The sequence below is a fragment of the Dermacentor albipictus genome, chromosome 8, assembly GCF_038994185.2.
Source record: "Dermacentor albipictus isolate Rhodes 1998 colony chromosome 8, USDA_Dalb.pri_finalv2, whole genome shotgun sequence".
Classification (NCBI taxonomy): Eukaryota; Metazoa; Arthropoda; class Arachnida; order Ixodida; family Ixodidae; genus Dermacentor; species Dermacentor albipictus.
The window spans coordinates 109,626,311-109,648,291 of record NC_091828.1 but is presented as its reverse complement, the minus strand read 5'-3'; the positions used below and the strand labels follow the sequence as shown (position 1 = coordinate 109,648,291).

At 45.9% G+C, this 21,981-nt stretch overlaps 2 protein-coding genes across 3 annotated transcripts in view; one reads left to right on the top strand and one right to left on the bottom strand.

Moving 5' to 3' along the window:
• Positions 1-21,981, top strand: part of LOC135917129 (uncharacterized) — a 677,883-nt gene that overhangs the window by 619,141 nt on the left and 36,761 nt on the right. Inside the window, exon 6 of one of the 2 annotated variants that reach the window (XM_070524067.1) lies at positions 3,713-3,795. The exons of the other annotated variant lie outside the window; for it this stretch is intronic. Coding sequence (XP_070380168.1) covers positions 3,713-3,778 — 66 coding nt within the window. The 3' untranslated portion in view covers positions 3,779-3,795. Of the gene's footprint in view, positions 1-3,712; positions 3,796-21,981 lie in introns of those variants that run through there. 2 annotated transcript variants of the gene reach the window in all.
• LOC139049035 (uncharacterized) lies at positions 8,141-21,600 on the bottom strand. The gene is made up of 2 exons (XM_070524061.1): positions 20,102-21,600; positions 8,141-8,180 (listed from the first exon to the last, which is right to left on the bottom strand). The coding sequence occupies exon 1, from the start codon at positions 21,534-21,536 to the stop codon at positions 20,163-20,165; it is 1,374 nt and encodes a 457-aa protein (XP_070380162.1). The 5' UTR covers positions 21,537-21,600; the 3' UTR covers positions 8,141-8,180; positions 20,102-20,162.

Below are 21,981 nucleotides of genomic sequence, written 5' to 3'. Positions count from 1 at the left end.
ATTGGTACACCCTTTCTGCAGAAATTCTGCATACCCCGAGTCACCCGGGATGCAGAATATCTGAAGACAGGTGACAGACTTTCTGTCACCCCCTGTCACCTCCCAGCACCCAATTGGTACACCCTTTCTGCAGAAATTCTGCATACCCCGAGTCACCCGGGATGCAGAATATCTGAAGACAGGTGACAGACTTTCTGTCACCCCCTGTCACCTCCCAGCGCCCAATTGGTACACCCTTTCTGCAGAAAGTCTGCTCAATCTGTGTAGCTGCAGGATACAGCATTTCTGCAGAAAGTCTGTCGAGATTGTGGTCACAGGATTACAGCATTTAGGCAGACATTAGATAGAATTTCTGTAGCCCCACTATGGGAAACTGGCATGCATGCATGCAATAAAATAACAGACGCAATAGTATTCTTTGCACATTTTATTTGTCTCCGATTTCTTCCGGGCTGCTTGGTTGGGACCAAGAATATCGCTTCCAAGGAATGAAGTAGTGAGTACCGACATCTGATGTGAGTGGCAGTGACCGCCTTGCACACACCTTGTCGCAGCATGCAGATCAGATGCTTTGACGCGCTGTTCAGCCTGCAGAAGTGCCGCAGGCTCCCAAGTGATGTAGATTCCTCTGGCTCACAAAATCGTGACATCCCTAAACAAGAAGAAATGTTCAGTTTACTGTAAAGTTAACCCTGCTGAAACTGTAAACTTGTGACATTGTGAAAAGTCTCGTACAAACAGCTACATGAAGCTGCATGGTTGCACAAATACCCGATTATTACATCACAGGCAGTTAACATGTAAATGGAACTGGAGCAAACATGAATCTACTATAAAAACTTCACACAAACGCACGTCTGTACCAAGTCAAATGCGAATTGCACAACCAGAAAACTCGTTAACACATGATAAGCGTTCGAAAACCTAATTTATTTATGCGGTGCAACAAAGCCCTGCCGCAAAGGACGATGCATTGAAAAAGAACAGACTCCCTCTTTTTCAGGTGAGAAAACAATTTTTTCCATTAAAGATAGATACTGTTGTTGAAATCTCGGAACCATTTACAAATACACGAAAACACATGACACCCAACGCAAGAAATACAGGCTGTCTGAAGACACTATATAAATAAAAGAACTTGCATACAAGCTAAAATCTGGCCATGCGTCGTACACAGCAATCGGGTGCCATCTCGCGCAGCCGTTAGCTGTGAAGACGACAAATCGACGTACCTCTAGAAATGGCTATACGATTTCTCGCTGAAAAATTACGTACAGAAATAGTAACTTTCCCTGCTTGAATTTTTGCGCCTATTCAAATCAAGCAGTCCCCAGCGCAAGGAAACTTCACAGCAGAAAGCAAATAGTCGATAGATTTTGGCAACATCACGATTTAGGGCAATTTTCATCAAACTTCGCTAAATGCGCCCTGCGACAAGAACGAACATTCGAAAAGCACGATCATTTTTGTCACGTTACTAATCACCTTGTTACTCGTACAGAAATGCCCACTTCACGGACTACAAGAATGCGCGCACGCACCGGACTTACCTTTCTAGGCGTGCTCGGTAAACGAGTCTCCGTGACAGCTGCTGCCGCATCGCGCAGGTACCGCAGGAAGGACAGTCGGTGCACGGTGCCTCCAGCGTCAACAGCGTAGAATTGCAGATGAACTACAGCACGTGATAGCACAACTTTCAAAAAATTCTTCCGCGCACTGTGATGGAATGCGAGCGCAGCGAGAGTACCATCGGCTTTTCATGAGCCGGTAACAAAGAAAGCGCGACCGGGTCATAACTACGATAATTGGCATCGGCACACCACACGGAAAACACTGAGAGCTACGTTATGCACTCACAGGGGTTTTGGATCATTAATACACACAAAAATCGCCACAATTCCTCTCGGCACGGCATGTTCACTACCTCATCGGTCGCCGTCAATGCGGCGTGCACATGGCATGCACGCGTGCACGCCGTGACTTGTCGGTGACCAGGTGCAGACGGGAAAATATACTCACCCGTAATTTTACCGGTGCTCGCGGCCAGCGCCTCCTGGGGGCCGGCGCCGAAAGCAACCACGCAGTCGGTGGTCGGATGGATGGTGTCGGCGTCGCGCGGTAGATATGTCCTTAAATTCAGGCTGCGGTTCGAGCCATAGTATAACTGCTGCATTTAATGTACGTTATGTAACACGCCAGTATTACCTTATTACCTTATTAATTATTAATTATCTATTTTAATGTCTTATTTTATTTTTATTATTTTATAATTAATAATTACCTTATTTCAATTAGTATTAAATAATTGATTTATATAACTGCCATTATCAGACTGTTCTTGTAGCAATCAGTGACAAAGTTTTCAAAATGTTAAAATGGCAAAACAGAGCGCAATGATAAAATGTGTCATGGTTCAGGATGCGCACACGTGTGTGTGTGTGTGTTTGTGTGTGTGGGTGCTTGTGTGATTCGTGGGTGGCTGAAAGGTGAAGCCGATTTAACTGTTATTTATAAAATGTGTCATGTAGAATATATATATATATATATATATATATATATATATATATATATATATATATATATATATATATATATATATATATTTGGCATGCATATTACATACAAGTCTACTTACTTGCCGTCCACAGTGTCTGCAGACAATATGCAGACAATCTGTAGACTAGGTCTACGTGGAGGTGACTGGTGGGTGACTCAAGGGTGACTGAAAGGTCAGACCTATTGAACCGTAATTATAAAATGTGTCATGGTTCAGAATATGTATATATATGCGTTTATATATAGATATACATCTACACAAACACACACACTCGCTGGGCATGCATATTACAGACAAGTCTACTTGCAGTCCGCACGGTGTCTGCAGACATTCTGCAGACTAGGTCTACGTGGAGGTGACTGGTGGGTGACTCATGGGTGACTGAAAGGTCAAAACTATTCAACCGTAATTATAAAATATGACATGGTTCAGAATATGTATGTATATATAGATACATATACATATTTACACACACACTCACTGGGCACGCATATTACAGACAAGTCTACTTGCAGTCCGCACGGTGTCTGCAGACATTCTGCAGACTAGCTCTACATGGAGGTGACTGGTGGGTGACTCATGGGTGACTGAAAGGTCAAAACTATTCAACCGCAATTATAAAATATGTCATGGTTCAGAATATGTATGTATATATAGATACATATACATATTTACACACACACTCACTGGGCACGCATATTACAGACAAGTCTACTTGCAGTCCGCACGGTGTCTGCAGACATTCTGCGGACTTAGTCTACAGAAAGGTCGAGTCTACAGATAGGTGACAGGGGTGACTGATAGGGGACTCATGAGTGACTGAAAGGTCAAACCGATTTTTGTAAGGGAGTCGCAACGGCCTATATCACCTGAGTGCCTATCGAAATTCTCTTAGCCAGCTGAAAGTCGTGTTCTACTTCCCCACTCGTCCCGAGTGCCCCACATCCTGTTGAGGCATAAACCCAAAACGAACGTAAGAGTGTCACAATATGTTCCGGTTGGCACACAGCGTGTGTTGCCCTCGTTTCCGTGACCAACCCCTTCGGTCATTGTCCTTCGCTCTGTCAAAACTAGTGGGCACTCTGTCTGCGGTATAATTGATATGGCAGTTTTTGTATTTCCCATTTTCTTACGCCTTTTATTTTCTTCCGACAGTATACGCTCACGGCACCCTCACCTCGGCACCGTTGGTTCCACCGGCGCCCTCGCGTGTTCGCATGAAATGGACACCCATACGCCTAGGGTTATATAATAACCTCAGAGATGTGCAGCGCGCGTGGCTGCAAAAGCGAAGAAGCCAAGGGCGACTCATCGTCACGCTCCTGTCAACCATCTCTACCAGAGCTAGCGCAGCATTATGTTTTTCCGCTGCTGGAGGGGGGGGGGGTGGCGTCAGTGCTTTTGGGGGCCACATTAGCGCTGCTGAAAAACAACTGTGTGCATAGACTGTTCCGAGCTTGACGGATAGTAAATGTTAAGCAAAATCTATCTGCAGCTTTTTTTTAACGATGACGAGTGGGGAGGGGTAGGAGGTAGAGCGTTGAAAAATGCCGGTGGTTCTGCATCGGTGTCACCTTACTCTTTCCCTCCTTTCCTCTTTCTATTTCCCTTTCCCTAACACCCAGTGAAGGGTAGTAAACCGGGTGCTCATCTGGTTGATCTCCCTGCCTTTCCTGTCTTTGATCTCTCTCTCTCTCTCTCTCTCTCTCTCCTCGCGCGCCTTCAAGTGCAACCCAGCTAGCGGCGCGCCTCATCGTTAAAAGGTAAAGTGCGTCGTTAGTACCGCCAGCATTAACAACGTTATAATCTCATAGTAAGAGCCTTGTTAGTGTCAGGCGTTCTGAAAGCGCCTTCATCACACGCTAAGCCTTCCTGTCACTTTCAATGATTCGCTTCTGGGAGGAACTGATACATTTCTTTCTTCCGTGTTCGTTAAGCGGCCCTCACCCGCGAGTATTCAAAACGCGCCTCAACTTGAAGCGCGTGCTTAACTTGATCAAAATGACGCCTGATGTGAACGCGTCGAAGGAACAGCAATGAGGGTCTTTGGCACGTTCGCGCCAGCCGTCATCTAGATCATGTAAAACGTGGGCATCAAGTTAGAGAGAGAGAGGGAATGAAAAGGAAAGGCAGGGAGGTTAACCAGATATGAGCCTCCGGTTTGCTACCCTGCACTGGGGATGGGGGATAGGGGTTAGAAAGATGGCAGAGGAAAACGCTAAAAAATGAAGAAAAAAAAGACACGCACTCATGGAGGCGCACACACAAAAAGCGTTCCAGTTAACGCGCATTTTTGAATACGGGGGCTAGCAGCTTCTCAAGCATCTTCGTTCTGCAAGTCATCTGCAACTTCTGCTTAGGAGCACATGCCATACGTTTGCTTAGACGATTATCATTTATTCACTAATGGAAAAATTTTGCAACATTTTTTGGGGGGTAACTATGCTGACTAACCCTTTGAAGGTTTAGAGAAACCTTAGGGCCCAAAAAACACTTCAAATGCGATATGGGTTGAAGAAACAGGCGTCGCTCTGACGTACTTACGCGTCAGTGCGGAGCAAAATTGAAGGAAACAATGTTTTGTCTTGTTTCTTGGTGTTTTTGATATAGACGTTTTTTTCTGAGGATGCTATAAATGTAAGTTTCAGAACCATGGCGGCTCTTACGTAATGTACTTTAGTGTTGTATCTTTGTGCGTCTTTATGCGTATTAAATATATGTAAAAAATGAAGACTGCACGAGTACTTGCCTAACTTTTTGTCATAGAGGAACCTCAACTCTTAATGAAATGTGTCAGTGGGCCTCCTCTTTCCTGCGCTTCCCCTTCGAAATTACAGCAAAGAAACCTGAAGACTATTAAACTTTCTTACCACATGAGCGCGATGGAAAAGCAGCTCATGGTGGAACTGCGACAGTTCTAGAGAAATGTCCTGCTGTAAAACTAAAATCATATGTCATCCCTTTAGTACATATAACAGGACCATACGATAAATATGAGCTTCATTCGTGGATGAATTGGCTTGTGAAAAGCGATAACTTCTTAACGGTGCCTTCGATTTCATTTTGTCGGCCATCATGTACTGGTGTAGTGCGTTGCCACATACTGCTGTTCTGGGCATTAAACATTTCCAGGAGTGACACACCTAGATAGAAAACACAGCAACCAGAAACTACTTACACAGAAGGAAGATGAATGTCGGTTTTGTAAATAGCTGAGTGGGTGGCGAAGACCCTCCAGGTCCTAATATTAGCGGGAGGAATTATTCCCACTTTTCTATTATGCAAAAATAAGCAAAAAAACTCAATTATCGACGTTCAAGTGTTTCAACCATTTCCCACTTCGTTACGACATCGTCGTCTATTTATACAAAGAAAGGCAAGTTTCTTAACACAAACACATAAAGCGCGCACTATACGCTCTGCTGCTTTTCTCTAAACAATGAGTTACAAGACACCGCGTCGTCGCTCGGCAAGTCTAGTTTCAGCCTACAAATCCAGAAAGACGAATAACGTCGAGGCGCATTTGCAAATTGCTTCTGTATATTTCTACTGTCTTTTACATTCTACTCAGAACTTATTCACCACTTTCTCCCTCGTATTTGGTGTAGAACATAAAGTATAAGAATGAACAAGCGTCGTCTACGCGGTCGAAGCGATGCTCAAGTCGTAAAACACGTCAAGCGTTATCCCAGCTGAATACGAGCGTCGTGACTGTTACCACTGCCCTCGTCGCGAGAACTTTTCAGCGGGAAGCTCTCCCTGGCACGGAGCAACTCTCTAATTCAATTACGGCTCGCGACTTCTGCGCGGTTTCCTGACTCGTAAATTCCAGACGCACTCTCTCTCCTTTCTGTATTCGATGCCCTTCTTAAGGTGTTTTCGATCGTCCTGTAGGGACGTCGTTTAAACGTTGCATCTTTAATAGAGCAGCGCAGAGCCAACGAGCGAAAACTCGGCAAGCCTAATCGCACAGAAGAACAAAACCTTTTTTTTCCAGAGGCCCTGAGGCAGAATTGTGGACGCGCAGAATTATTCTTTCCACTTTGCTGCCACGCATCACGTGATAGGCTGCGCCGGTGAGGCTCAGAATCGTCCGCCGGTTTCCGTGTGCTCAAAACAAGCATTGTTATTGATGTTATTCTTTCGCAGCAATTAATGACGGTGCACGAGTCGTGTGTAACTCGATGCGGTCTCCGCTCGATATCGGCGATTCTGTCTCGGCAAATAACGCCACCTGGCGAACGATCGATCAAGCGAGCGCATTCCTCGAGTCGCACTCGAAGTTGCATACGCGGGACATTTTGGGCTCAAGAGACGTGGTTTGTGTTTTGCGTGTTTCGCTTAGTTTGGCGTGAAGGTTAACCTTTGGGGAGTTGCAGCGCGCACTGTGCTTCTGAAGCGAGACAAATTGCCCGAAGCCTCCGTTTCGAAATAGTTTATTCGTAGCAGCTCTGCACGGAGATTTTCTGAACGACGCGTCTAAATCAACTCGCACTGTACAACAAAATGGCCGTCTGCTAAATGTTGACGTCAGTTGAATGTCGCATCGCTCTTTATGATTAATGCACGTGCTGCTCCGAGTATCAAACAACTGCTCCCGAACGCTCTAAAGTTCCTGAATCGTTTCGTGATAAATGATGGTAACACAGAGAGTATAGTTGAAGTAAGGCTTTTTATTGCTATGCGGACTGCGCTTGCGTTAGGCTTTCGAATTTATTTATTTATTTTCCATGCGATCACATTCCTAAGGCAATACAGCGAGGAAGGGAGGTTGTTCCAGTAGTTGGCAGCTCTTGGAATAAAGAATGATCATAGTTTCCTAGCCGATGCACGTACGTATCATAACTTGAAAACGACGATCAATGCGTGATGCAATGAAGGAATGCGCAGCAAAATCGGCTTGCTTGAGGCCACAGTTGGTCTAGTGATCCTTTCTTTTTTTTGCGAGGGATTGGGAAAATATGGAAGACTTCATTGTTGAGAGATTAGAAATAAGGGAATAAATGGAAGTATATAAAAGTGAGAAAATGGGTTCGGGTTTTTCCTTGTGCGCAATGCACTCTGAATTGGTGGCTATGTTTCGTCCACGACAGCAGACATGGTCTCATCTCTTGTCTACATGTCTTTACTCACGATTCAGAGTGGAGCTTTACCTGCAGTTCTTTTTGTAATTAACCAGCAAAAAAATAAAAGACGAAGAATATCCGGGTGGCACATTTCCCTTATTCTTCAGGTACTATTTTTATTAAGGAGCTCACTGGGAATATCTGCTTGCGTAGTACTTGTTGATCGCGACACTCATAAAACGCTATGTCGCTCCTAATAAGTATCGTTCATGGGATTAGCCCTGTTTCCTTGAACATTCTAAAGAGCTTTCTTTTCGGGTCCTAGGCAAATAATTACATGTTGCAAGCATTTCCTGGTTTCAGCAATGTCATCTTCAGGTGTAGGGTTTTCTGTAGTTCTCGACAGAGAAGGCTATGTCAAGATTTTGCTACTACCTCTTTTTTGACGTTCACTTGTTCGGTCACTAAGCGAACTAAGATATGTAAGACGGAAGGATGGGGCGGGGAGGGGAGGGGGCTCATTTTCTCTTCTGTCTGTCAAATTTCGTCTTCTGCGGCTGCAAAAGAAAAAAAAGAAAGAACATGAATATCAATTTGGTGCGGCAAAAAAATCCCAGCAGGAAGCCTATGTTGTAACCAATCTGCAACTCGGCGTGTTTGAAAATTTCCCTTTCTGTCGCTCAAAATTTACTATATAATTTGCCTCAGGTAAGCCTCCACCCGAACTCGCTTACCGATGTGTCGCAACCGTCAGCGAACAAAGAAAAACATTCAACTGATTTTCACTGAGGCATCGCAAACCTACGTGTAGAGCTATGTCTGGGGTTTACATGTTTCATTGGTCAAATAAGGTGCTTCAAATACACTGAAACCTATATGCTGTAACCGCGTTTGCCAGGTAAATCGCCAGTTGCAACGTTTCGTGCGTGTGTACTCAGCTTTGCTTCAAAATTTATACAGGGCGTCCTACGCACATTTTGCGAAAAAAAAATGCGAGTGCCACGTATACAGAACAAAGGTATTCTCGTTCAACGTCGCTTGAAGCAAGTCAAGCTACTCCTTCCTAATCTTCGTAATTACACAATTAGTCAGAATTATTTATTGATATTTTGAAATATAATAATCAGAGCAACACTGCCAATCGGAAAATTGTTGGTCATCATAAAATATTCCCGATACATCTTTGTGTTGCTCAATACGTGCAAGATAAGAGTTTTTTCCACGCTTTTACGAAACCCCGCCAAACACAAAGGCAAGTACCGTACGGCTAGTCGCAGGGCACCTATTTCGTGTTTTGCAGGCTTTTCTAGCAGGCTTGAAAAAAGAATTTATATAGAATGTATAAAGCAACAGGAAAATGCATCTGCAATATTTTATGATGATCCACAATATTCACAATATGCGCATCATCCCAAAGCACAAGCTGCCTGAAAGAAAGAATATGAGAAAATAGCCCGAGGCGCAGGAGCCAGGCGTTCAAAGGGGTATGGTGAGGTAAATGGATCACCTTGGTGTTGTGTCGTTGACCTGATGGAGAGGGGAAAAGAAACTATGTGGACAGGACAGATGTTGTCGTGTCCACATCGCTTTTTTCTGCCTAAACGGCACAGCATGATGCACCAAATGACCCACCAGTCAATGCTTGTAGTCACCTTCGGTTTAGGGTTCTATTTTAAAACTACTGGACACGTTACTCCAAAAATTTGGGTGCACATTGGAAATGTCTGTGTGTGTAACATGCAATGGTTTTCTTACGGCGGCGAGGGTGAAATTTCTACGTAACTAAAGGACAAAACGTGACTGGAAACATTGTCCATGCGTTTCAGTATTTGGACAGCCACAAAATAAAAGCAACACAAAAAAATATTTAAGAATAATGCTGTGTTTGCTGCCGTGAGGTTGCTAGCATAAATAGAAGCCAAAAGAGGCTATCTGCCTCCCTGAGATGGTGATCGTTATGCCTTCTAAATGTGTGAAGACTTACGAAGGTGCCGTCATCAGATGGTGCATTCGTGCTGCATCTAAATACCTCAGTGGTGCAAAGAGCATCTGTATCTGGGACATGCAGTGAGGTGAAGTGCACCTGAGCACCAGGGGCGCTTTAACGCCAAGCTACTGTAATGTTTTTTTCTATTCCATTTCTACCACAAGCCTTCCATGACTGGTGAAAAAGTTGTCGGCTCAACCCCTCTTTTACCCGTCTGTCAGGCGACGTCACAAAAACTGCGAAATTTTGAATCCGATATGACGTGTGCGCACTAATTATGCATGGTTAGGGGCAAATAAAATACATAAAAATGATTTACTATTTTGCACCTCTTTCCCTATGAGCTCTAAGCTGTTGGTGAACGTTTTTTGAGCTGCGTCCACTTCCCCATTTTGTCAGGCGACATCAACAACCGCGAAAACTCACCCCGTCAAAGTGGCGTGTCCGCCCATATATATATAGAGAGAGAGAAAGCAAGGACAAGAAAGGGAGGAAGGTCAACCAGAAGAACACCCGGTTTGCTACCCTACACTGGGGGTGGGGAAAGGGGAATAGAAAGATGAAGAAAGGGAGCAAGTAAGCACTGAGTGCATGTGGGAGGGACACTATACACAGGGACACTATAAACGGTCTCTTAAGCCGCACTAAAGATGTATTATCTTATTATTATGCCGAACAATGCAGAATTGTTTTTTTTAATAGCAGTAGCCTGCCCCGTTTTGAACGCAATCTGATATGAATGCCCAACGATCACTCTGACTCTAATTACTGGAGTTGCCAGCGTCTCTGCGTATAATACAAATGTTAGCGTGGCAGTATTACAGTGCTGAGCCTTTTCGACACATATACGACATCACCCTGCCAATTCTTATTTGATGACGATTATTTTTAGCTTTATTTGTGGCATCTTGTTGCATGCCGCCGCAACTTTCGACCAACCAGCATACTCTAAGCAAGGGAAACGGACCAATCGCACACGCCGGCACCACTATCTTCATCCGGTTATATACTTTCACTGTGCTAGCTAGGATCCGCCAAAGCCCTATCCACTTGCGCGCACTCCTCTGTACTTGCCAGCCGATAAGATAAGAAAGATCTATCAAGGGGGCAATGCTATTTGCTTTCAAATCAAACAAAAGTGATCTAAAACGCATAGAGCGATTCATTCGGCTTTTCAAACAAGTTTGCCGGGCAACGCCAGGTTGCTACGTCAACGGGTGCGTAAATTTGACGTCAGGAGATTGGAATAAATTCTGAATGGAATAATCTATCGTGATACGGCCCCAGGAAGCCACTGACGTGACAATGCTTCGCTGTACGATTACAAGCCACAGTCAGCTTAAAGTCATATTACGTCGCGAACTGTTATGTTCTCCTGAATTTATTTAACCGATCTTCAAACACTGCACATCAAGCATTACAGTTGCGAGGCACCTCTACTATACAAAAGACTTGACTAAGGGAAGCATAATGTGCAGGTAACGGTCACTGTGCGAATTTAAGTTAGGGGAAGCCTTCTGCGCCTCTATCTGTTGGAGTGAAATTGCTGGAGCTTGGTTTGCTAGGGTGCAGTGGAAAAAAAGGAGAAGTCAAGAACAAGTAAAAGAAATGTTCGTAGTGCGCACACGCAGCTACACCCAATCGTTCACCAACTAATTAATTAATTATTCCATCAATCAATCAAACAGTCGATCAATCAATCAATCAATCAATCGTAAGTGGTCAAATGGGCTCCTGAGAATCTCCGCGAAACATTTGCGGCTTCGTGCAGTGATGGTGTGGGAGGAAATAGCCACAGAAGCTCGACACCCAAGAGACCAACAAAATCACCAAGTTTATTGCGAAAATCGCAAAGGGGAACTTTGGCGCTTGAATCTAGGCGAGCTGCGGCTAAGGACAAATCGGCCAGCATAGGAACGATATGGGCTCACGTGCGTTTGCCTAAAAAACATTACTTCGTGGCTCCAAACGGTTTTGCAAAATCGCAACTGGATCACTTTCTAAAAGACCGCCTGTTAAATATGCAGCAATTTGAAGTGATTGCATGTGCGTGAAGCCCTTTCATGTTGTTGTGCCTATTAAAATATGATCACTTCAGTATTTATGAACGTAAAGCCCAATAAATAGCGCCACGAAAGCATCCGAAGCCACTGGCGTGAAGATTATGCAAATCCACGTATGAGCCATCGTTCCAAGCGTAGCGGAACGTTCGCAACGCCAGCGTTTTCCATAGAAAACACTTTGTGCGGAATCACACGTAACAAATGATACAAAGGGGGTTTTCAATTCTGCTAAAAAATATTTGTCGGAAATGGCAGGGATAACGGGAAACCAGACCATGGAGCGTGCGTCGGCATTCGAGTGCGCTTATGCTATATTCTCGCCTTCCCGAAAAGCGGCAGGCCCGGGTACTTGGCGTTGGGAAAACGTGCGTCCGACTTCAATATTGCGAAAACTGCTGCGATTATGAAGTGAAACCAACGGTGCGCTCCGCAGATAACGGTTTTTTTCCGCTAGGGACAACAGCGACCGCATTGCTGATGGTTTCTGTGGTTCCGCACTTTAGCATTGGATGATAGATAATTGATAGAAGGCGCGCCAGGCATCGGATAGACTGGTGTGTCTCTCACTCACTCCTTCTCTCTCTTTTGTTTCTTTCGCGAGGGAGCTTTGTGCTTGCATGAAAGCGCGTCTATTTGCGTTTACATTTTCTTACATGTAATCTTCTTTTTTTATATACTTCAGAGAGAGTCGATTTCAAAGCCGCACGAAATGAAAACATGTTGCAGCATTATCGCTTATGTCTTTGCAGCCGTATTAGCAACATGCGTTACTTTGGTATCCCTATGTTGAGAACCAAAAAAAAGGTCATTATTCGATCATTCATGTCCTGTGCGCAAATGATGCCTTCGTCGAGTCCGGCACGTCTCATTCGGAGCTAAAAATTCTGCCTCGCGCGCGGGCTTCATAGAGGCGTACACTTCGGCCGTACGTTTCTCCATCCGAGCAGGAATAGTGACCGCGCTCGAAAAAAGCTCAGTGTGCCGTCGTAGTAGGCATAGTTTATGAAACTCATAGTGGTGCTCACCTGGAATTGTGAGGCCTACAACTGCGCAGTTCGTGCTAACCGCAGCGATGGTGCAATGGTGAAGCGTCTGCCTCAGGTCACATGCGGGGGTCTTACTAGGTTGGAATCTCGGGGCCACCGTAGACCCACCGTCTCTTTCTTTTTCTAATCGATAGAGATGTACCACGACCTGGCACTCGGTTGTTTATGTTGGTTCGCATCTCGAAAAGGGAGGCCCCATAGTGATTGGCGAAGGTCTCTGGGCATCCCTGGTCCCCCTAGGCATCACAGCTTTCGTGAACAAGCCGAGCTTCGGCCTCCACTCCCGGAAGTAGACGAGTGCTGCCACAGAGTGGGCAAATTGGCTCTAATGGAAGTTGAATAAAGTATGTGGGGGGGGGGGGGGTGAGGCAGGCTCTCGCATAACTTGAACAATCGTCGTAGATTCATTCTACGGAAAGCTTCACTGACGCAGAATCCTAGTCCTCGCTTCAATCTCTTGTCGCAATGCCAGTGAATCTCTGGAGTGCTCTCACTTTACGCAACACATTTTGCTTATCAAGAAGAGTGCAACCCAGAGCATCGCTCCCAAAGATAAAGTTAAAAACGAAGTCCTCCTGGCGAGCGCAATATGCTCAAAGTGCAACGAAAATAAGTTGTACTCTCTGCGAGCGAGGGAAATAGAACTGCCTTTGATTGAATTTGACGGTCACGAATTTCCCTGATTAACATTAGCCTAATGAATCCACCGCATCCCGTGAATAATTTGTTCACCTTTTCCTTCTTTTCTTGCAGAGTAGGCGCTTCCGAGAACAAAAGCATTGCTTTGAAGTAGCTGCAATTTGATCTCAGCATTCATCACCTGAACATCAAAGATCACTGGCTAACATCCCAGCCTTTCCGTCTATTCCTGCTTGCTTCCCTTCCCTTCAATATCACTTGGTGCAGAGAAACAAAGCGAACGGCTTTGTTCTTGTTCGTTCATTCAATAAAATCAACAACCATACAAGCGCTCTTATGGAAATTTGAAAAAAAATTAATTCAGCGAAATCAGATTCTCTCGTTTGAAGAGCAATCACTGTTTTGTTCCGAAAGTAGACAGACAATTCCATCGAGCGCATTGTTGTCGCAACAGCAACGTGTTTTCATTTTGAGTAATTTTCTGTGACCTGTTGCTTTCGGTGAATGCTATGGCATAGCATAGATTCACACAAATAAATAATGTAGTGTTATAAAATTTGCCCTCATTACGGTGAGTGCGTCGAGAAAAACATCAAGTTCTTGTGGTGACTCTCAGTGATGTCTTACAGTGAACATGTGCCAAGAGAGGATCATGATGTCTGTCGCACTGTTCTCAAATGAACATGCATTTCTAAAGCTTATTGGCAACGTCTCGCAGACTTTCTGCAACTCTGAAGCAAAAAAGAATGAGTCATCATACTCATGTGGCGATTTGTAAGATAGCGAGACCATTTCTAAAGTGAGAAATATCACGTCTTGGCAGTTTTTACCGATGGTTTACACGGCCACTGTGCTGATTGTACATTTGGTTCTGGATCTTTTCCGGGTAGTTTGATAACGCGCTGCACCTACTCATCGTTTATGAGTTGTTGCAGATCTCCAAAGACGACCAGTTGCATGCGGAAGCCGATGCTTTAGTGAAACACTGACGTTCTTAGCAGTGAATATCTTTCCGGTTGACATCGCTACAATCTTCACATTCTGTCTCAAAATTAACGCACCGTAAACACCTACCGCTGCTATCACTGCCGTTGCTGAACAGATCATCAAAACTCAATGAAGCGCAGTAATTTCATCCTTGTGTATTACATGTGAATGTAAACAGTCAAAAATGATGCACGGGCTCTTTTTCTCTAATATAGGTGCCCCCGTGCTCTAATTTGCTTGCCCTAATGAAAATAAGATTGGTGGCATGCAAAGAAATAGGCATGCAAGTTAAAGGGTTACGGGTGAGCTGACACCCTTTATGAGCCCCAAACTAGGGCACTGTCGCGTTTTCGAGCACAGTCTCGGTGTAGCTGGTAGGTTCGACTATACAGCGTCGCCAGCGGTACTTATAGGCAGATTTGACCTCCTTTGAATAAGCGGAAAAGGGCAGGGGCACAAATTCTGCATGAAGTGTTTCTGAGACATTACATTATGGGGTTTTACGTGCCAAAAACACTTTCTGATTATAAGGCACGCCGTAGTGGGGGACTCCGGAAATTTCGACCACCTGGGGCTCTTTAACGTGCACCTAAATATAAGCACACGGGTGTTTTCGCATTTCGCCCCCATCGAAATGCGGCCGCCATGGCCGGGATTCAATCCCGCGACCTCGTGCTCAGCAGCCTAACACCATAGCCACTCAGCAACCACGGCGGGTTGTTTCTGAGAGGATCACATGGCAGATATACAGATAGGTTCTCCTATAAAAAAATTATTGAACATTCGACTTTACTGCGCTTGTGAGAATAAGGTAGACGCCGCCAAGTATCGCCTGCGTGAGATTGTGATCAGAAGGACATCACAGTGGTTATGGCTACCGAATGATATCTGAGCTTTTGGTCGGGCCACGGCAATTCAGGCACTTCACCATCCCCAGCCTGCTTCAGGTGCACTTGAGAACGGCCACCTTTCTCAGTTATCTTAGCTGTTTGAAGCCAGCCGGCCCCATGATATACCCGTGAATTTTTTAAACTCACCTTCCTATTTCATCCTCCGCCGTCATCTGCGGGGTTTCTTTCGCTGTATTATTATCTTTTAGAAAGATATCAACCCAGACATGGTTTCAAACATTTCTTTTAAATGTTTACTGCCTCGTTCAGTCACTTTGACAAGATAGTACCACCGAAATTCTTACAGCACCACTAATGCTGTAAATATTAAGTGAGTACTTCGCAGTAATATCGTAACCGTCTTCTTGGAGAAGCAATCATCACCAACTCTGTGATGGATTCAACTACTACTGGCTTACTGAACAATGCTAGAGATTTATTTTTTCGAATCCAACGGTAGGACAATTTGATATATATATATATATATATATATATATATATATATATATATATATATATATATATATATATATATATATATATATATATATATTTTTATATATATATATATATATATATATATATATATATATATATATATATATATATATATATATATATAAGTGTTTGTGTATGTGCACAGAACATCACGGCAACACCGGAAATTCCCCTGTAGTGTCCACGTAATTGCTTTCGCAGGAATATTAAATTTGCGAGGGAAATGGCGCACGAAATTATCTTCGTGGTGGCAGAGGACTTGTAACTGAACACCGTAGGTCTCGCAATGGCGTATTGTACCAGTTCTTGAGCAGCTTGGCTAATATGAGGAAGAACACACTCTGTGCATACAAAAATAAGTCCCTCGGCACACCAATCCAGCTGTGATAGCCATATGGATGTGTGGGGCCCGATATGAGGCAGGATGAAAAGCAGGATTCCCATTAAGAAGGTAATGCACGATATGTAGCAATGATACGTTATGTTGACGGCTTGTCCCTTGGCCAGTGACACGAATAAGACTCATGTGTTTAGAAAAAGTTTATTTCGACAAGAGACGATACGAACTGAGTCATAATAACGGCACAATTCCACCCGGACGATAACATGTAAGAAACGAAACACAGCGCGTTGTCAACGCGAGTAGTGTCCGAGTCCTCACGCACCAACATATAAACACGTATACCCACGGAAAGGCACAGTTACACATAAACTAAATGCCACATGTACAAAATGATTTTCAATATATACAGTGTGCACAGTGATTATATACAATGATGATGTGATAGAACACTTTACACAATTTTGAAGTGATGTGCACGAGATGTGTATATACAAAAATGATCATGTATACGAGAGGACACACACACAGAAATCACGGGCACCTGCATTCTATGTGCATTAAATGAATATTTCTGATGGTCTGGCTACAAGAACCAGGCTGGACGAAAATTCAGCCATACGCGTCCATTAGCCACCGACAGGAAACGACATGACCATTGTCGAAGGAACTCTTCTTCTCCAAGGAAGAACAACTCCTCCGACAGAAACGACAGTAGCTCAGAGTAGAGCCTCCCCATAAGTGGAAATAGAGCGCGGTGACGACGTCCCATGGCAACTGCCTCGCACCGGTTACGCCATAGACAGAAGGCCCCCGCAGCAATTAAAAGTCGCGCGAAGCGGCCACGTGAGCAGCGACCAGATGTAATAAAGCGGTTGACTCCAAGGCCACGAAATCCAGTATGCACAGCCCTCCAAAATATCCTGGCAACGACGCATTGCAGCAGTACATGTTTATTGGATTCTTGAAGGGGGCAATTGGGACACTGCGAAGATGGGACAACGCCCCACCGCTCAAGCCTGTCCCGAGTTGGAAGCACTTGCCACCCTAGACGCCACATGAAGTCGCGTAGGTGGCCAGGCAAAAATGACGCCGTTATCGCATCCCACGACACATTATTGGAACGTGCGAGGCGCGCTGGGGGAACTAGAGGAAGCAGTAAGGCTGACATGGTATCTACTACACGGTTTTGGAGAACGTCTACATCAGGACATACCTGTTGTATGTGGCGATAAAATGCCACGGTCGTACAGTAAAATGTAGGCGCGTTTAACACTTGTGGGCCGCGATTTAAGTGTACGCCCGGTAACATGTAGCGAATTTTCGTGCCAAGGAAATAGCAAGCGAGTTCACGCGCTGGACACTGATCATGCTGTAACAGACGGAGCAGAAATCGCAGAGCAAGCAGCCGGCAGCGGACAGACACGGATGGGAAGGCGAACCCACCGCGAGAGCGTGGTTGCCCAAGCGCCGCGCGACAGACTAGTTCTGTACGGCCCGACCAGAAGGAGGCACCAAGAAGGGACTGCAAGGACCTAGTAACCCCTAATGGTGGCTGTACGACGTGACAAACGTACCACACTCGGCCGCAAAATACAGACTGCGCTAAGTACCTTCTTTCTGATAGGGGTAAATCATAACCTTGAACTTCTTCAATATTTCGCCTTACATCTTCAAGAATTGAGAGCCACACAGAGTCTGATATGCCATTAGAGGTGTAGTCAAGGCCTAAAATGCGAAGAGAATTGCTTTTTTGAAGACGGAAAAGGGGACCTAGGCGTGTCTGTGGTGAACCAATGAACAAATAACGACATTTTGAAAAATTTAGCGCAGCACCTGAAATATTTCCGTACTCAGTGAAAATTCGAAGGCTACGGGTTAAGCTATCTTCATTCCTGAGATATAATGTGATGTCATCGGCGAAGGCTGTCACCTTTACAACACCGCTACCAGGCAGTGGGAGACCGCATACGTAAGGGTCTCTCACTATTGAGCGCAGAAATGGTTCAAGACAGAGCACAAAAAGTACTGCGGATAGAGGGCACCCTTGACGAACGCCACGTGTAACGGGAAATGGTGCACTTTCTCGACCATCAAGGAACAATGTACTTCGGATATTTGAATAGGTATTCCTAATAAGTTGAACAAAATTTGATGAGAAGCCGAACGAGGTCAGTACATTAAAAATGTAGTTATGTTCAAGGCGATCGAATGCCTTTTCTTGATCCAGTGAAACTAAGAGACCACGTGCCGACCTGGTCAGCGTGTATGTCATTATGTCACGAGTAACGAACGAAAGACTGTGTATCTCTCTGCCAGGGACTGAGCATGCCTGATGGTGTCCTATTAGGGAAGGCATCAGGCTTCTCAAGCGCCGGGTGAGAACAGCTGTGAAGGTTTTGTAGTCAACGTTGAGAAGCGTGATTGGCCTCCATTCCTCTGGACGAACTGATGACGGATTGTGCTTAGGTATCAGCACAATACGACCGTCCCGAAAACTTAACGGGAAATCAAAGTTCTCAAAGCATTGGCTGATAACCGATACGAAAGTTGCACCAATATCTTCCCAGAACGTTAGATAAAACTCCACGGGTAACCCGTCCGGCCCTGGGGCTGAGCCACGCTTCATTGAAGATAATGCTGCCTTCACTTCCTCGGCTGATGGTCGTGCACAAAGACGGTTAGCTACCTCAGGTGGAACCTGAGGCAGCCCACTAAGCAAAGTATGAAGTGCTTGAGAGCCAGAATCTATTTGCATGGTCGTACGCGCCATGTTTTCAAAATGCGTTACAAAGAGCGAATAATCACGTGTGGGAGGTGGTGTAACAGGAAGTGATCTTGGGGCCGCAGAACCGAATGCATTCGGCTGTCTAAAAAGCGAGTTTCTTGAAAAGCGCAGAACTTCGGGGTGTGCACACGGATTACGTCTGCATCGCCAAGCAGCAGCTGACAAAGACGACGCCGCGATGAGGCGTTGGAAACGCCTCCGTAGCTCACGCTGCCAGGACCGCATCAACGGAGTCAGTTGATTGACCCGAAGGGCGATGCGGAGCTTCGTGGCAGTATCCGCCAGTTCCTCTGACATACGTCGTCTGAGTGCACGTCCTTCAACTGAACAGTGTAGACGCCACTGCACCTTAAGCGCATCCCATGACTCTCGGTCAGATCTAGAAACAGAGGCGCCCAAAACTCGTGACAAACAAGAGCGCGAGCGTGCGTCATGTAGAACGCGCATGTCCAGACGCCAGGGTTTTACTGATGAGGAAGCAGGGAAGCGAATTTCAAGTATTACTGGTTTGTGATCGGAAATATAAACAGGGGATGAAGGTAACGTTATCACATCAGACTGGGTGACATACTGAGTTAAACTGCTTGGCACATAGGCACGGTCTAACCTGCTTGACGACGCACCGCGTCGCCAGGTCCAGGCAAAGAAAGAACCATGAAAAAGTTGATATGTATCTAGCAACGAAAAATGCTGGACGAGGCGACGCAACTCCCGTGCGTTCCAATCAGGGCGACCCCAGCCCGGGCCCTGCACATCTGCTCGCGTGTCTAAGACGCAGTTAAAATCCCCAACGAGCACCACGTGACGACCGTCAAGGAAATACACGTCCAGGTCACGGAAAAAATCATTGGACTTAATGGCCTGCGCGGGTCCATATATGCACAAAATCCGTAACCTAAATGAAGATAGTACACAATCAAATGTCAATATTCGCCCAGTCCCATCATAAAAGACATGATGATCTCGCAAGAGAGCTCTGTTGAAAATAATAATACCAACTCCGCTAGATCGTGATGTAGCGAAGGAGAAGAAACAGTCTAGGTTAAAAGTGCGTTTGAAAGTGAGGACATGTCCAATGGTGAAAAAATTTGTTTCTTGTAAACACAGTATGTCACACTGTTTTGCGCGGGCCACGCTAATAATTTCGGCTTGTTTTACAGGACTTCGGAACCCTTGTGCATTTAATGAAATAATTTTCAGGGTGTCAGCCATAATTAAGTAAATGTATCACCAAACTGACCTGGTCGTGTTGTTCAAGTCGGCGCCCCGGGAACAAGTCCAGGGGTTAAGCAGTCCACGCGTCACTTCTTCGACCCTCTCGAAGAAGGCCGAGGTTTTTTTGGCCGCTGTAACTCGGCACGGCGGTCGGGGCCGCCGTCCGAGCCAGAGGCTGACGCATGAGCGCGCTTTACGTCTCGTGGGGCCGCCATTTCTATGTCGAGTTCATCCAGGCTCGGCGAGAGTCCAACGCTGCTATCAACTCCGAGGCTGAAGCTGTTTTCTGATGAGGATGATGTCGGTAGCGGTAAGACGGCGGGATTGGTTTCATCGTCACCGACAACCTCGGCAGCCGGGGGCCCACCCAGATGCAATGGCTGCGCCGCTGTAGGAGATGCAACTGAGGCTGATGAAGCCGCAGCAGACTTCGTGGGTACATCGACTGCAGTGATCGCAGGCTCAGACGCTATATCCGCGTTCAAAACTTTGCTGGGATCAGGAGGAGTGATGGTAACAGCCGAAGTGGAGGCGCTTTCGGCTACAGCACGCGTGTCCCCTGCTTGAAAGGCCAGCGAACATGGCGTGTTGCAATCCGCCACGTCACGGTCTTCTTTTTCAGTAGAGGAGGCCGGCGAACATGGCGCGCTGTGACTTCTCGAGCTGCATGCCTCTTTTTCATTTCTTGACGCTAGTTCATGCGGTGTCAGTGCAATTTCTTTGGTTGTGGCGTCACGCGCAGTCGCAACCGCAGTTGACGCCGGCGGTAAGGGGGGAAAGGCTCCAGTAGCAGCGTCTGAGTATGAACGCCGCACAGGGCACGCGACCGTAGGGTGACTATCCCCGCAACGCCGACAAGGACGGTCACACCCGTCGCTTTCGTGGCCATGGACGCCACAACGGCCACAGAACGCTGCGGTGCACTGTGCACGGTAGTGGTCGCTGGAACCGCACCGACGACACACGCGTTGCAAGCCGCGGTAGTCAAACGTTACACGATGACCAGAGACTCGGAGATAATTGGGGACAGGTGTTGTGGTGCTCATTTCCATACGCACGAAGCGTGTGCCCGTGAGCACGCCACGTCGTCCGCTCATGAGACCAGCGCTGACAGACAGAACCTTGCCGTATGGTGATAGTGCCTGGACGAGGACTTCGTTCGGAACGAAGGACGGCAAAAAGAGGCAGGTTACGTTGGTTACCTGCGGGCCAACGGGAACGATGGGACAACGCTCGCCACCGATGACGAGGCAGCCAGCATCGACGATTAGAGTCATGGAAGCCATGCTCTTGACGGTGACTTGGAAGTTGAGGCCTCCCATGTGCTGAACGCAGTAGACCTCAGAGAGGCCAACTATTGAGGCCGTCGCGTCGACGACGGTCTCGGGACCATTCCCCGTAGGGACAACAACATCGAAGACGTGGGCCTTCGAAGGAGTCCATGACGCTGTAGGCGCCATGGCGTGAGAGGTGGACGTCCCCGACGTGGAACACGCAGGGGCGTCGGTAGAACCGCTTGTTCCGTGCGCCTTCTCCTTCTTCTTCTTCTTCCCCGCCCTGCGTCGTACGTCACTTCGTCGAAAAAGTTAGCACTTCATAGGGTACGACACCGCCTCTGCGCAAATTTGATATATATATATATATATATATATATATATATATATATATATATATATATATATATATATATATATATATATATATATATATATATATATATATAAGTGTTTGTGTATGTGCACAGAACATCACGGCAACACCGGAAATTCCCCTGTAGTGTCCACGTAATTGCTTTCGCAGGAATATTAAATTTGCGAGGGAAATGGCGCACGAAATTATCTTGGTGGTGGCAGAGGACTTGTAACTGAACACCGTAGGTCTCGCAATGGCGTATTGTACCAGTTC